The sequence below is a fragment of the Sphaeramia orbicularis genome, chromosome 11 (assembly GCF_902148855.1).
Source record: "Sphaeramia orbicularis chromosome 11, fSphaOr1.1, whole genome shotgun sequence".
Classification (NCBI taxonomy): domain Eukaryota; kingdom Metazoa; phylum Chordata; class Actinopteri; order Kurtiformes; family Apogonidae; genus Sphaeramia; species Sphaeramia orbicularis.
In genome coordinates this window covers 47,645,522-47,662,632 of record NC_043967.1, presented here as the reverse complement: position 1 = coordinate 47,662,632, position 17,111 = coordinate 47,645,522, and the positions used below count along the sequence as shown (strand labels likewise).

The 17,111-nt window shown below is 40.7% G+C and overlaps 1 protein-coding gene across 1 annotated transcript in view; it reads left to right on the top strand.

The window, feature by feature from the left end:
- The window catches only part of gatad2b (GATA zinc finger domain containing 2B), a 56,648-nt gene that overhangs the window by 30,595 nt on the left and 8,942 nt on the right, over window positions 1-17,111 (top strand). The window contains exons 2-10 of the mRNA XM_030147870.1: window positions 1,974-2,357; window positions 5,512-5,641; window positions 6,918-7,049; window positions 8,552-8,680; window positions 12,245-12,412; window positions 13,336-13,693; window positions 14,460-14,662; window positions 16,022-16,132; window positions 16,771-16,978. Of these exons, the coding sequence (XP_030003730.1) occupies window positions 1,975-2,357; window positions 5,512-5,641; window positions 6,918-7,049; window positions 8,552-8,680; window positions 12,245-12,412; window positions 13,336-13,693; window positions 14,460-14,662; window positions 16,022-16,132; window positions 16,771-16,978 (1,822 nt within the window). The 5' untranslated portion in view covers window position 1,974. The remainder of the gene's footprint in view (window positions 1-1,973; window positions 2,358-5,511; window positions 5,642-6,917; window positions 7,050-8,551; window positions 8,681-12,244; window positions 12,413-13,335; window positions 13,694-14,459; window positions 14,663-16,021; window positions 16,133-16,770; window positions 16,979-17,111) is intronic.

Genomic DNA, 17,111 nt, shown 5'->3' with positions numbered 1-17,111 from the left:
ATCAGCTGCTCACGTTGCCTGATGATTTATTTATCTCTGCTGCATCGTGGCACGTCACCGCACTCGACGTCAGATCACCGAGGTGACGTGTTGGTCCAGACCCGCAGATTTGTATTTGGACAATGTGGATGAATGTGCATCACCGCACACTGTGGCTTTTGTTTTGTGGTGATGGCATCGGCTCTCTGGGCTGGTCAGTCTGGTCCATTGACACTTGAGAGGAGAGTGAGGCATTTCAGCAGGACCGTGAACAATGAGGCTGATAGACTATTTTCAGCTTTTGTTTTCATTGATAATGTAAAATGCTCGTCTAAAACCACAAACAGCTGTACAGATACTCTATTTATATAAAGGTGACATGCCCAAGACGGTAGATAAAGTTAACAACATGATGATTTACTTGTTGATATCTGATATCAGATGTGTAAACAGCACTATAACTATATATACACAAAGTAAAATAACATAGCACCTGACAAGTCAATCTCTGCTGATAATTATTAATATAAACCTTAAAGAGATGTATAAGGTTTCAGTAATCCAGCAAAAAGAGCAGAGTATTAATGATAAATCTAATCAGAATTTTTGCAGCCTGTACCTTTTTATATACTTGAAAAGGCTGTAATGTAAAGGTCCAGTATGTGAGGTGATGGTTTCACTTCAATGGCAGAACAGACAAATGTGAAAAAAAAAATTAATGGACAATGAATTTCATTACTTTTGATCCAAATTGAGCAACTTCAGTATTAGCCTCATTCAGACTCACCTGTGTGTTGAAATGGTCAATGACTTGCATTTCTATAGCACTTCTCCATCTTGATGATACTCAAAGTGCTTTACAATGTGTCACATTCACCCATTCATACACCTTCACACAGTGATGAAACAGTCACTGGAAGCAAGTGTTTTGCTCAAGGACACTTTGAGATGTGGATGGAGGCCGGGGATTGAACCACCAACCTTTTGGTCTGTGGACATCCTGCTCTACCTACTGGTTCAAAGATAAAACTGATGAAAATACAGATTAAACCATCTGTTGTTGTCTAAAGGTGAAGACACACCAACCCGATTTTCAGTGGTCGGACGTCGCCAGGCAGTCTGGCGAGGTTGGTGACGTGAGTCTGCTTGGTGTGTTCCATGTGATGGGCTGTCGTTGGTGCCATCGCCAGTCTTTTCAGCCAGTTCTACATGTGTAATCGGCCACTACCCGTCATTCAGTCGGACCAATCTGATTGGTGGAGAGATAGCCCTTGAATAGTGAATCAGTGAACGAGCAGTTTACATGTGAATACGGCTATGCCAAGGTACTTCACACTATTATTGTCAACATCTTTCTTCTTCCACAAGAAGAAGCCACAGAGCTGACAATGCCCGTATCTTCTTATTACTAGCCATTTGTTCAACGAGTACAACAACCCTTCTTGACTACTCAACACTCTCTGCTGACAACAATGACTGATGACAGCAAGCTCTGTGTTTAGAGAGATGTTCCGTCATTTTCTGGTTTTACGTCTTGCGCAAGCGCAGAACATACACTCACATCGGTAGTCGATTTGGTGTGTTCTTCACACTTTTTTGAACGCGTTGGGGAGACGAGAGCTGACTGATAAGCTGGGCTACCTTTTCTGGTGACGATCGGCAGTCGGATTGGTGTGTCTTCGCCTTTACACAGATTTATGTGAAACCTGTGTGATGAAGGTTACTTTGGACACATACTAGCTTAAAGAATAGGAATGTAATGACTGTAATTACTTTATCAAAGTAACTTGGAAACAAAATGAAAAGTCAAAATATAGTCAAAGTTTTACATAAATGAATATATTTGTATGTCCTTTTGTAATCTGCAAGATTACATGACATTTTCTATGTAACTGTCTTATTGTCTGCTGTGTAACAGTCTGTCTGCATGCGTTTTTTAAATACAGTGGAGGCATCTGTAAGTTGTAACCTCCTGTGACCGTCTGTGTCCTCAGGATGGAGCGGATGTCTGAGGAGGCGCTGAGGCTGAACCTGCTGAAGCGAGGCCTGGAGTCTCCCAGCGAGCGAGACGAGGCCCTGGCCAAGCGTCTGAAAATGGAGGGCCACGAGGCCATGGAGCGCCTCAAGATGCTGGCATTGCTTAAACGCAAGGACCTCGCTGACCTAGCTGCTCTGGATGTGGCGGGGCCCCTGGGAGACGGCAAGGGCCCCGGGGCCAGCACCCTCCACCACCAGAGCCCAATGGGTGCCGCTGCTTATGAAGAGAAGATGAACGGGAGCCTGAGGCTGGGAGGCCACAGCGGCCATGTTGGACAGAGTAAGAATGGGAAGGAGAACATGCTGGATGAGCCGGTGGATATGAGCGCTGGGAGACGATGGTGAGACTCGACTATTACAACATATTCACTCTATTACATTTCCTCTAAGATTTAGCTTTATTCTGAAGAATAAACAAACTTGCTGCAGGTGCATCAGTAATGGAATAAACACTGTGTATCAACTGAAAGGCAGTAGTTTGCAGTTTTATTCTATTCTATCCCTGCATTAAAGAGATTGGCTGAGGAGTTCTCCTCAGCCTCAACCTGGTTTAAACCCCTGAATTCCTCCACACTGATGGCTCTGTTGGGCTCTGAAGCCTTGATAGCAATAAACAGACAAAAGCCATATATCTGAATTCCAAAATTGAAAACCAAATGTCTACCACATGAATGAATAGTTGAATTCTTGTTGATAGAGTGCTACAAAGATGATGAATATTTGTTAGTAGCATCACTCATGTTCCTTCAGCTATTAACCTATGGAAATTTTTACACTCACTTTTTCACTTTTGTAGATTATAAGCTTGGCTGCAAAGAAAAGTTAATAATACTTACAAACTAGCATCATTTAAAAATCACAACACAATATAATCTCAAGGCACTTCAGTTAATATAGTCACGAAGAAAACCCACTATAAATCCACTGAGAAAAAGCACTTCAAAGATTCGGATATTTTTTATTGTCAGTTTCTCTAAATGCACAGAATATACAGAGACTTGAGAAACTGTTTCTCTCTCACCTTGCTATTAAATTGCATGCAATTAAAAAAAAAACAATAAAAAGAGATAAACTGTAATAGAATAGAAAAGATATAAATCAAATCTATTTACAATAGCAGTGATAGTGCAATGTAGTAATGGTTATGAGGGGAGGAGGTGCATTTGGTGACAGCAGAACGAAAAACTGTCTTTAACAGAGGGTGAAGCCTCAGCTGGACCCAAGTGGACGGACATCTGGCTTGACCAGTTAGAGTGACTGAAAGGGGGACAAAGGAAAAAAAAGCATATAGACAGAGTAGAGAACAGAACAACTGCTGGACAGGTCAAAGGGTCAGTGACTGAGTTACCTGCAGAGAGGAAAAGGGAGGAAAAATCACAAACTGCAGGAGAGGGAACGCACAGAAGTTACTGACATAATATAGCAGCATTTAGAGACAGAAGAGGAGAGGTGCTCAGTGCATCATGGGAGGTCCCACAGCAGCCTAGTACTATACTAGTATCACCAAAGGATGGATCAGGAAAGTTTTAAGTCGAGTCTTAAAGTAGAGAGTATGTCTGCCTCCCGTGGGTTCCGCTGGAGAGAGCCTTGGTAACGGAAGGCTCTGGCTCTGTTTCTGCATTTGGAAATTCCAGCTCAGATAATCATCACAAATGAAATCCAAGTGTCAAGGCTTAAACGTCAGGGTATAAGTTCTACGCCCTGCTCATGACTTCAAAATCATCATCATAAAGCTTCTGTTTTATCATTTGATTTCACATGTTTAACTCCTCTAAAACTCTTTTCTTTTGTGTGACTTGATTTAGTGAGTGAATAAAATAGTTTAAAAGAACCTATAAAGGTAGACAAGTGAATTCTCAGGCCTCTGTTTAGGAGTGGATTATTTAGTTGCATATTTTGTCACAGAATAAAACATAGAAATCTGTGAAGCTTGAGGGAATCGCAGTTGTTACTTCAGACATCAACAGAAAAAAAAACAAAACATTGGTTTTCTATTTGTCCACTCATATTGAGCAAAAATATCCAAAGCTTATAATTGTTATTGTCATACAGAAATTTTTTGTTTTTCATTTTGATATTGTTTTATCATCCTAATTGTACATCAGGCTCAGTGAGTTCTTCTAATTATTGACTTTCTGTCTTTGTAGCTCTTACTGTACGTGAAAATACTAATGAAACACATATTTTTATTTATGTAGTTTGGTATCAAATCATTTAGTATTCTGTGATATATTTAATTTAACCTTTTAAGCACAAATGCAACTAACACACTTTTACATACACAATATGTAATTTTTAGTGCCACTGATAAATCATTATGGGTATTTACATGGTTTTGTAAAGGTTCATACCTGTATTAAATACTGTTCTTGTCAGATCCTTGAACCAATTCATGCCATCAAACAGTATGAAGCCATTTATTTGGACTAGAGCAGGAAACCATCTGGAAAACCCATGAATGTCCACAGTGCAGTGGTCCGCATCCATATTACAGGAAAATGAACCTCTAGCACTGTTTTTAGAGCTGTCAGCCCCTCCATGCACCAGACAGTGAGAGGCCTCAACCTCAACGGCTGGTCTAAAGGAGTCTGAGGAGTCCACTTGAGAGATGGGTCAACCTGCCCACAGTAAACACTCTGAGAAACAGAGCCGTCAGTCAGGCCTTCATAAAAAGTCACAACTTAATAAAGATGAGATTAATCATAGCCAATGGGACGCTTTACAAACTATCTGTATCAACAGAACTTGGCTCCAACAGCGGCTGAATGCCAATATCAGACATCTTACTGAAATTACTGACTGTGAGGGAAAATAATAGCTCAAAGTACAAAAATAGCACTTAATACCGCCTTGATTTTTCAAGGTTGGTGTTATATTCAGTTCAAAATGTGTTAATTACTTCTAGGTTTGCAACAAAATTTTTACCACTGACAGTATTTTAATGTCTTTAATTAGTTGATGGGCTTATAAATCATCAGAAAATAGCTTAAAACATCAGTCAGTGCTGCCCAAAGTTTAAATCTGGTTTTTAAATGTATTTCTCGGCATGTTAGAGGAGTAAAGAAACTTAAAAATAAATAAATAAATAACTGCTTGGGTCAGAAAATTGGGATTCTTTTTCTTAAAAACATCTTAAAACAAATGAACAGTTGTAAAAATAGTTCATGATTATTTAAGTAGTTGACAATAAATTGTTAAATAGAATAGTTGTTGCAGTAAATTTGGTGTTCAGTGATCTGAATTTATGTATGTATTTATTTAGGTGTTCATTACTTTGATCTTTAGGCCAACAGTTTTTCTTTCAATTTATAATAAGGTCAGCAAAAGAATTTTTAATTTCAGGGATTGATATCAGCCAATTAATCCAAACTGTCATTATTTAATCCACTGTCACATAATAAAAGCTCTTGTAAAAGTCTATCAGAGGTTACTTACATGTTTGTGAATTGTAAGAACAGCTGACACAAAGCTGTTTTTCTGCTTTTCTCCACAAAGCGATGCGGATCACGACAGAAGAACTCCATCTCCAGATGTGATTATTCTGTCAGACAATGAGGCGTCCAGTCCCAGAACAACACCTCGTCCTGAGGAACGGATGCACCACGCCAACCTCGACATGTTCAAGGTACGAGAAAAGTCCGTGCTAACGGCCCTGCAGTCATAAACATAATTAAGTCAAATAATAATGAATGATTTCCTTCAATGGTGTTACAGTAAGAAAACACCTCTCTTCACAGTTTTAATCTATTTGAAACATCCAGTCAATTAAATTGTCATTAGCATCAAAACATACATGTACGGTCAGGCACAAAGCTGTGTGATGACATACTGTACTACATGCTTGCTTTAAGCTAAATGCTAACAGGCGCTTTGTTCTCTGATCTTATTATAGTGTCTTCACAGGTCACTGCTAGCATTTTTCTTTGACATTCTTATTAAATCCCCAAATGTCAGCTTGTACACATAACATGCCATCAAAACATCACCCCTTCTCCCATAATGCCACAGTGCACACATTGATTCACCTCCCCCAATTCTCTGTTTCTACCCTTATACACAGAACGGCAAAGTGACAGTCCTGCCTTGAACACATTGTGGAAAAGGAGCTTTAGTTTAAGATGTGAACTTGTGAATGACCATTAGAAAGTACAGCAGAGCTCTGTGATGCATTTCATATTATGCTGTGTTTTTTATATAGTGGACCAAATAGCACTCTTTATGATAATATTTTTCATCATCTGGACAATGCTCTGTGTTTTTTCACACGGCAAAGATGCATGAAAGCACCATAAACAAATATGGTGGAGAGTGAACATGACAGAGGCATATAGGTCTAAACAATGGGCGTCCAAAGACTGAAGACAAAACACACTCAATGGGGCTTGTACTAGTGGTTATTTTAAAGCAATTTACAGAATAGAACTGAAGTTTATTTAAATAAGGGCAATGCAGTTTAACATGGTTTCAGTACAAAGAAAGCAACTGTTGTGCTGTGCACAGTTTATAGCTATTGCAAATTTTCAACTCTTGTCCCTAATTGGGCTTTTACTTGAACAATATAATCACCACAATAAAATGCAGATGATCAACATGTTAATACTGCACTTTACAACACAGTAAAATACATATACACAACAAGCCTTTAAATGACAAACATACTAAAACTACACCACACAGTACACCAAAATGCATACCACAGAACCAGCACATCACATCATCAACCATAGCACCCTACAAGTCAAATATTAATAATAATTTACTGTACTGTAATATAAAATTGGATGTCCCATGATTGAAGATTTTGGTAGTTTCATGCTTGTATTTAACAGGAAGACTGAGGACTGTGACCTGTTGATGAAAATCATTATCACTAATATGTGCCACTGTTCTGTGTGCTTCAGGGGAAAACTGGAGAGGAGAGGCAGCAGATGATCAAAGCTCTGAGAGAGGAGCTTCGTCTGGAAGAAGCTCGTCTGGTTCTGCTCAAGAAGCTCCGGCAGAGTCAGATGCAAAAGGAGAACGTGGTGCAGAAGGTCAGTGCTGCCTCTGCTCCTAAACACAGCTGCACACTTTTGTTTGTTTGAGCGTTCGACGTGTTAAGGCCTTCTTACACAAAGTATCACAGAGGTTGTTCTTGAGTAAAAAGCAGCCTCTGTTTGTCTTAATCATTTATCTGACATTTACAGTCCTTCAGGGTTAGTGTCAGTGAACAGGCCTCAGGGCTCTGCAGCTCAGGTGCCAGATGACACCAAGGAAGGGAACCTGCTGCTTTCTAATAGTGCAAGACATGACTGGCAGCAATGTTACAATAACCTGGAGACCTACTGAGCTTTATAGCATAGAGGAGCAAAGCTGGGACGCTTCAGCCCGCACTTGATAGTGGATACTTAATAATAGGTGGCATGGGGTGAAGACAGAGGAGGCCCCTTGGAAATAGACCAGACTGGCTGTGAAATGACAAATAGGGCACTAGAACCACCCACCACACTGTGTCTTTTAATAATATTAATCTGCACACTCACCATAGGTCCTCGTTTTATAGGATCTGTACTGTCATGTAGATGTAACTGCAGAGCTTTGAAAGGTTTTCACTACAGAACTTGATGATATAAGCAGAGTGCATGATCTAGTGTTGTAGCCAAGACCACCTTAACTAAGACAAGGTCATGACTAAGACCAGACCAGATTGTCATTAGAGTGTCTCGTTTTTGTTTATCCTGTTCACTCAACATTTCACAAAGCAAACACAGTGTTAGATACATCTTTCAGTACATGTTCACTAAATTGAGTAGTGGGCATGTGCATCTAGGTGGCAAGTGACTGGCAAAAAAGTGAAACTAATGTGGTTGTCATGTGACTTTGTAACTTGTTTCTTTGATTTATTTCGTTTATTTCTATTTATCTGCCTACTATTCTGCCTCTTGGTCAGGTCGTTGTTGTAAATGAGAACTGGTTCTCAATTGACCTACCTGGTAAAATAAAGGTTAAGCAAATAAATAAATAAATAAAATGACAAAAATGGTCAATGATTAGTTAAATAGTAAGTAAAAGTTATTAAGTAATTATAAATTGTTGCACCTGTGCAGAATTTACAGCTGCTGCAGTCAAGTTTGCCACATTTCTAGGTAGAGCCACAGCTTTTCCTCCAAACAAAATCCAAATTAGAGATAAGACAAGTTATTGAAGCAAAACGTTTTCCATAGTAATGGTGTAAACTGATGAATCAAACACTGAACAGGCAGTTTAATGATATCCCTGTAACTGTGGTATGGATTATGAAAGATGGTCTTGAAGGAGTACCACAACACTAACATGATCACTGTAATGTAAAACTGGATCAAGTAAAGGTGTCGGGCCTCAAGCTCATATTTACTGTGTGAGAGTAAACAATAGTGCCAGGACTTTTATCATATGGTAAATGTACTACGTGTATGTAAAAGTGGGGGTCTGCAATATAGATCTGATTTGTTGTTGTTACAGAGGTGATGCTGTTACTTCCAATGTGTTTGTGATTATATGAATGATGTGTGTGCAGGTCCCAGTGGTGCAGAATGCTGCCTCTTCTGTGCAGCCTCCCCCCATCCACAGCTCCCCTGGCCTGGGGAAGCTGCCTGTCCGGCCTGGTCTGCACAACCCGGAGCCCCAGAACCTCCGCACTGCACAGGTCTGTGTGCGTCTGTGGAAACCAGTTTTTCATGACATCATTTAGAGACCGGCAAGCTCTCATCTTTCTGTCTGAAAGATATGTTTAACGCAGCTTTACACTCGGTTTGTTTCCCAGTTTTAGTTTTTTTCTGAAGTTCATCTGGTCTCTCAAATCATTTCTGTGTGTCTGTGCTATGTTGTACTTTTCAGTGGTACAGCTGATCTAACAGAGTGCTCTGCTCCAAATGAATCTGAAGTCTGCCCATTGTGTCCATACATCTGTTAGGCCTGAGTGACTTCGGGGAGGATCTTACAGCTCAGTTTTAGAGGGTATTGAGACCCATAGTCAGATTGAGAGGATGCACAGGGTTAAAGTTAATTCAGATACAAAAAAAACATCAATGAACCCCAGGGTAATGTTTACTTCTTCAGCTCAAGAAAAACAAAGAAAACTGGAAGCAGTAAATTTTATTACTCAGTTAATGACAAAAGTAAAAGACTAAAGAGTAAAGTGGTTCATTGTCATGTTTAGGATGACTTGTCAGCATTCCTCTTTGCTGACATGTATGCTCTAATGTAAGCTCTTGTTATGGAATTCCAGCAGCGTTTTTTGGAAACTTGATGTGCCTTTGAAAAATGAGCCTGTCACACCTTCCTCTCAAACTTGGGGCAGACTGTGTAATATAAACTTGGAGTTTTGCTCACATCCTCCAAGTCCACAAAACCTGGCTCCTTTTACCATGAATTGAAATACTCCCTCGTGCTCCTCCTCACAAGTGTCTGTTCCTGCCAGCCTTTTCCCATTCAGTACTGCACATGTGAAACCCTCAACAGGGCTGAGAAGGGAGCTCTTAGCTCTTATGTTAATGTGTCTAACAGCCTGGCTGGGCCTGTGAGTTTCTAGATTTACTAGCCTGACATGACATTGTACTTGCCCAGTGGCAGACCTTGTTTTTACGCTGTTGTCTTGTTGAAGCAGTGCAATCCAGGAAGTCCTCATGGAGAATCAAATGAAATGATTCTCCTCTGTGCAATGTGTCTTGATTCAAGAGGACTGTTATTGTCAGTGTTTCTATGAGGCCCTGTTCAGACCTAAATTAACATCCGTCCCTATGATCCCATCACAGTGGGCAGCTCTAATGCAAGGTGTGGATGGACAGGCTGCATTTAGAATGCAATGAGATCTGATCATTCAGAGGTGTTCTGGGATGCACGTCCACATTCTCTTGGTGAACACTAATGTGTCTTAGGACGTTTGAAGGACTTCCTACTGAGCTGGCATCCTTAGCGAAATGTCTATGTGGCTAACAGCGCCTCTTAGACCTGAAATAATAGCTTTCACAGTGTTTTAGGGCAGAGATGAGTTTGTTTATTTGCATATAGATCAGGAAATTGAGATCCAATCGCAAGTAATCAACATGCTTTTAACGCCAAGTGTGAACAGAAACACTTACAGCTGACCACTTGTGATCAGATCACAGAGACATTATCAACACCAGCTCTGAGCATGGACTCAGCCTTCTATTGAAGATCCCCAGACTAGATCCCTTGATCAGTGGGCATGTAGACGACCAGAGGGGGGATTGGTAGATCTGCGCTTCCTTGCCGGCCTTTAAATCTGTGCTTGGTCTTACACTTGGAATAAATTTAATTTGGAAGGACACTAACAGATATCGAAATCTCATTGTTCCAATTTAATCAGTCTGGTGTAAGTGAGCAGAGATGTCAGCTGGTAGTAATATTTTGGTGTAGACTATAGGCCTGTGTGCGTCTTAGAGCCTGAATTGTTTTGTAGAGGCTTCGATGTGTCTCATTACGACACATTCTCCTGCTGGAAGCCTTTGTTCTCGCATTACGTAGCCTCACTCCTCCATTCCATGTTGAGATGGTATTAAATATTCAGCACATCTCTGTGTTTATGTGTGAGTGTGTGTGTAGGTCTTTGTGTGATTGTCTTATTGGCTTGTTTAGTATGGATGATGATGGGCTGTTATTGCACTGCCTAAGCAGCTGCTGCCCTCTGCTGTCCGTTATGAGTGTAATGTTTGTGGACTGTACAGAAAACATTATGCCCTGTATGTATTACACAGTTTAAATATTAGACTCTCATAGTGTTATAGAAGTACCTGAAGTATTCAGAGAGTAGTACATCTGTTGGTGTGGTTGGGGTTAAGATATTGCATTCAAGCAAAGCCAAACTGTTTTGGTATTTTTTGTTATAACTGGTGGAGTTTAACTTTTCATATCATAAATGAAATTAATAGGTGTATGCAGATGTTAAAAAAAACACTTTGGACAGTGGTTCAGAATGGTATCATAAAGCTGATGTGTTATATGTATCGGTTAATCTGTACCAATGTGATATTTTAATTAACATTAACAGCAGAACTTGGCTGATATTGGCTGATGGCTAATATTAGGGCCCTAAACTATAATTAATAACTTCGAAAGGAAATAAGAGTAAGAAAGTGTTAAAAATGCATGAGCACCATCTGTTTTTATGATAGGTTTATATTCATGTTCAGATTTATTGATTGATTGCTTTGGCTTTGGTGCTCAGCGTTAGAGAGTAGTTTATCTATGTATTCATAATTTTGACTTGGATGTAAAAGATTAAACAAAAACCTAACCTCCAAAAATGTCACTTTGTCTCAAAGGTTATAGCTGCCAGTTAATCAGCTAAGAACCTTTGGTTTCTATTAGTTGTTAAATCTCTCATAAAAGACATTATTGTCCACTTAGAAAGTAACAAATACTTTATAAAGCATGATCAAAGCATCTGTCTCTTACTTTGATAAAGCAGCAATGATTGTATGTTATGGAAATTTACATTCCCTTCAGTAAGTGTAGTGTAGTGTAGTGTAATGAGGAGACATTCGTAACTTGTGGCTTGAACTTAAAAATCTTGCATCAAGGATCTCATTTTTCACTTGACTTTTGCCGGGGTTTATCCTGGTTCTTAATAATCATGCTGGTCATGCGCCTCAACTGGCTCATGCTTTTTACAAGTGACATACTGTAGGAGTTCTAGTAATTGTATGATTGTAGAAAATGAGTTTAAAACAGCAAACATAGTTTACTGTTTATAATAAAAACAGCCAAGCGAACAAAATCAGGGAATGCATTTCATAGATTATGGGATCACAGATTTACTGATTGTATCTTTACCTCCACGTCTATAGACACTCAGCAACACTTGTTGGTGTTGAAGGGAAGACGAATCAGTGTTTAAAAGTCTCCCAGTGTTTTTGTTAAAAACCTGCCACCACATCAGCATAATGCCATCACTGCAAATACAGATGGAAGAAATTCACAGTGCAATGATGGTTAAAAATAATGTTTTCTGTTTACGATATAAGACAGAGGTTTGTTGAGACCTCAAGGTGACATAAAAATGATAGAGGAGATCACCTGATAATTCTTTGTGTAGATAAAAACCTTATTGTTTAACTGATGACATGTTATTAACAGGCTACGTGAGATGCGGAAAATTAAGCTTTAAAGGCACATCTTTCAGACTCTGAGCTGTTGTGTGTAAAAGCTTAAACCGATTCTTACTCCCGCTTCTTCTGCTTCTCTGCAGGGTCACACAGTCATCAGGTCAGCAGCCAATGCCAATCTCCCGCCCATGCTGATGTCCCAGCGTGTGATAGCGCCCAACCCTGCCCAGCTGCACGGCCAGCGGGTTTCCTCCAAGCCTGGCATGGGCCGCTCCAGCTCCAGCTTGGCCAACCCCGTCAGTTACCAGCAGGTAAAGACCCTGGCAAGCCCCGCCCACACCCTACACCATCTGGAACACAGTCTGACTGCGTACGGACTGAAGAAAAGGCATTCACCTCCATAGACCATATTCACACAGCGGCATTTTTCCTCTGACGTTAGGGTGTGGAGCTCAAACGCTGTTTATCAGCAAATGAAAAGACAGTGGATGTCAGGGGTGGCAAGCATGTCACAGGGGGCAAATCTGGACAGCCAAAATGTCCAATCTGGGATGAATTTGTAAAGTGCAAAAATTACACTGAAGGCAGTAAACATCAAGGATATCAAACTCATTTTAGTTCAGGGAGCACATACAATGTGATCTCTAGTGAAATAATAACGTATAACTAATGACAAGTCCAAATTTTTCTCTTTGTTTTAGTGTGTGAAAAGTAAAATTACAATATGAAAATATTTATATTTACAAATTACCCTTTCAGAATAAGAGGTGAATAACCTGAACAAATCTGAACGTCCTGAAATTTCTTAAGAATATGTACAATTCTTACAATTTGATGCCTGTATGTTTGTGGATCCACTGTGATCTGTAAGTTTTGTTAATAATACGATTAGACATAATATTGTTAAAATATCACTTATTCTTCTTAAGAAATTCCATGGTTTCAAATTTCATACGTAGTTGTTCAGGTTATTATCAGGTATATTACTATTTTACTGGTCTGACGACCTACTTGAGATCACGTTGGGCTGTATGTGAACCCTGAACTAAAATAAGTTTGACACACCTGATCTATGTCATTCTTGTCCTCTAGACGTACTGTATATCAGTGTATTTATGCAGTACTTGAGAGAGAGGAGACAAATGCTTCATTATGGATTACTGCCTCAGACATATGATACAGTTTAAGACACAAATCTTGTAATACATACGCAATGTGTGTGTTTCTCCTCCAGGCTAGTCAACAGGTGGCAGCATCTCAACGCTCAGGCTCCAGTGCAATGTACATGAACCTGGCTCACATGCAGGCAGCGGCAGCAGCAGGAGCGGGCGGCGTTGCAGGAGGTCTGGGCGGAGCCTCCGCCGTCAGCCCATCCACAGCCAGCGGAGGAGTGGGCTCCATGGCTGACCAGGCCAGCAGCCAAGCGGCAGCGAAACTGGCCCTGAGGAAGCAGCTGGAGAAAACCCTGCTGGAGATCCCTCCCCCAAAACCCCCTGCCCCACTCCTCCATTTCCTGCCCTCGGCCGCCAACAGCGAGTTTATCTACATGGTGGGCCTGGAAGAGGTGGTGCAGAGCGTCCTCGACAGCCAGGGTAAGTCCGTGACACTACCTGGTCATTGACAAATAAAGAGGGCAAGGAGTTAAAGAGAACTTCACTGATCATGTAAACACAACACTGAGGAGAGCGCTTCCACCTCAATCTGCTCATAGGGACTAATACTGATCATTGTTTACACCAGGTGACTGCATTTCTAAGCTTAATATCTAGTGTTGCACACTGCAGCAGCTGCAGATCAACAAAAGAAAGGAAAAAAAAAAACCTCAAAAGCAAGTGCAAGGATTTTTTGTGGAAAAAACAAGACGAGTTTCTACAGAGACTCTCTACCTCTAAATAGAAATCAGTGTGTTGTGGCTGTCATCGTCAATGTCTGCAACAGGGACTGTTAACTTAAAAATGGAGTTAGTTAACATCAAATCACATCTATCTGCAGAACCAAACATACTCCAGCACAAACAAGAATGCTCAAATCTGTCATAGTCTCCCTACAAGACATTCCATTTAATATGCCATCAATGAATTTATGCATTTATTGGCCATATTTACTAGATTTTAGCCGCTGGCATTTCTTATCTGCCTGAGTATTACATATAATAGTGTAAGACCCAGGACTAACTAAATACTGAAATGTTTAGAATGACAAAAATAGTATGAATGCTTGTAGTTGAGGTGTCTGTAAACATTATAAACCTCTATGCATGAATGTGAGGGGATTTGAAAATACAGTCAAAAGATTTGGTTTCTGCCATCATGTGACCTGTGGGCAGACTGTTGGTTTAAACTCAGTGTTCATGTTCAGGTAAACTCAGAGGGACGCTGGCCCGCATGGAACCCTTCTTCTGCGCCCAATGCAGAACTGACTTCACACCCCACTGGAAGCAGGAGAAGAGCGGCCGAATCCTGTGTGAGCAGTGCATGACGTCCAATCAGAAGAAGGCTCTGAAGGCGGAGCACACCAACAGGCTGAAGAACGCCTTTGTGAAAGCCCTTCAGCAGGAGCAGGTCCGTTACACGTTTTCCTCCCAAGAATTTATTTTCTTAACTGTTTCTGTTCAGGCCATTAAGTTCCTCCTGTGAGTAAATTCTGCTGTGTTGAACTGTTTCCTCTGCTGAGTCAGTCTGCTCTGCATCTGCTACATCATAAAAAAAGCAGCACGGGTGGATATCATTCATAAAATATTGACTTTGATACCATTTCCTAAATTATATATCCTTCAATACAGATTTCCCATTTTAACAAAAAGAAAATTACAATCTGTATTATGGTAAATGTGTTTTCTTTACATTAACTTCATTATTCCCAAACTCCTCGCTACTAATTCAAATCCAATAACCCAATAAACAGTATAGTCTAGTCTGGTTCACTAGTTGTACCCTGATGGAAATGAGGGTGAGTATTTCTGTTGCACATAGTCAGGATTGTCATTCTTCCTTCTACCATATGTGCATTATTGCTTTGAAAGTTCCCCTTGCTATGTGAAAGAACATCAACCTCTGAGCTGCACAGCTACACATAGAAAATGACAGGTTTCAGAAAAAGACACACAGCTTTTATTCACAGTTGTAGTCATTTTAGTACCACAAAACACTTTGTGATGACAGACCTTCCACCAAAACAGCTCCATCTAGCATCCTGAGCTCAGCATCACACAACAACCAGTCAAACAGCCCAGACAACTTTTACTTCTATTCCAGAATGATAGGGGAGGGTACCAGACATAAGTGTGGAGGTGAGTCTGGTTATGAGAGACCAGGCACAAATACTATATACATGATTACATAACATTTACAAACAACTGCTGAGAGATTACATCATACAGACATTACAGTGTTTAGTGCTGTCGTCTCACAGTAAGAAGATCCTGGGTTTGAATCCAGCATTGACTGTTCTGTGTGGAGTTTGCATGTTCTCCCTGTGTCTGTATGGGTTCTCTCTGGTTTCCTCCCACAGTCCAAAGACATTCATCTTAATAGGTTAACTGATGAATCTGGCAACATGTCTTTGGTGTCCCCCACCTTCGCTCCAGTATTTCCACAATCCTCCTGAGGATTAAGTGGCTCCTGTAATGAATACTGTACCATGTCACTCTACACCATCAATTGCTTTTAGAGGATTGTGTTCAGGAGCGACAAAAAAATTCCATGTTTTAACCAGTTGCTGTATGTGTGTCTGAACTGACTGACAGGGTTTAGGTTCTGCAATTGGAGGAGAGCAACTCTAGCTCAGCCTGTAGGGTGTCAGGTGGTTGTCTGAATACTAAAACAGTGAAGCACTACTGCCTTCAAACAACTGAGTCACAAAGAGTAAAATGTGTCAATGTTGAAGTGATGTCTCTATTAACACTGTGTTTCCTCCATCAGGAGATTGAACAGAGGCTCCAGCAGCAGGCGGCCCTCTCCCCCAGCTCGGCCGCTACTGGCCCCAACTCCTCAAAGACTGACACCATGATCCGGCATCATGCCCTCCGCCAGGTACACCACGACACGACCTCAGACCCCAGCACCCTAACACTAGGGCTGTATTTTTGTCCAACCCTTGTATATTCCCATCAATGTGAATCTTTTGTCAGCTGTTTCACTGAAAGTAACGATTCTTAATTTTTTATGAGGAGAATAGCATACAAACTAACTTTCTAATGAATTCACAATAAGTTCAGTTTGATGTGTCTTATGTTTTGTGCCACAGCAACTTTGACACTGGACCACCACCATCTAATCAGTTCATCTTTGAGTTCCAATGACTGTTTGTGACAAATGTGAAAAAAATTCCCCCACGGTGTTCTGAGATATTATGTTTTCACACATAATGGAGGCAATAGACAAACCTATTAAAATCTGTGGATGCATCTAACAACTTTTAAAAGTAGGTCAGGTTGACTTCAGGAAATCAGGAGGATGAACATCACAAGCTTGTCTTCCTGCAGGGCCTGAAGTTCACATGACAGTGAACGTTACACAAGTGAACTTTGTGGAGTGTTAAGCAGTTCTGCCACAGCACCAACAATGAACAGTTATTCCACTTCTTTTGAAATACGTATAACCGTAAGTATTTGGAACTGTGTTTTTATCACAGTGTGACTCTGATCAGCATGTTTTACCTGTGTCTTCAGGCTCCCCAGCCTCAGGCCTCCCTGCAGCGAGGTTTGTCCAACTCGGCACGAGGCGTCCTGTCCAACTTCGCCCAGGCCTCCCAGCTGTCTGTGGCCAGCAGCCTCATGGGTATGACCAGTGCCAAGCACTGTGGCAGCGGTGGAAGCAGCAGCAGCAGTAGCAATAGACTGCAGCATGACAGCCGTCGCCAGATTTACAACATCCCAGGTACCTCCAGCATGTGCACTGTCTCTGTTTTCTATGGACCTTTAACAGGTTACTCTGTGTGGTTTCAATATTACAGACAATGCATTTTGAAGTGAGTCCAGTTTTGTATATTACTTTTACAACTTATACCTCA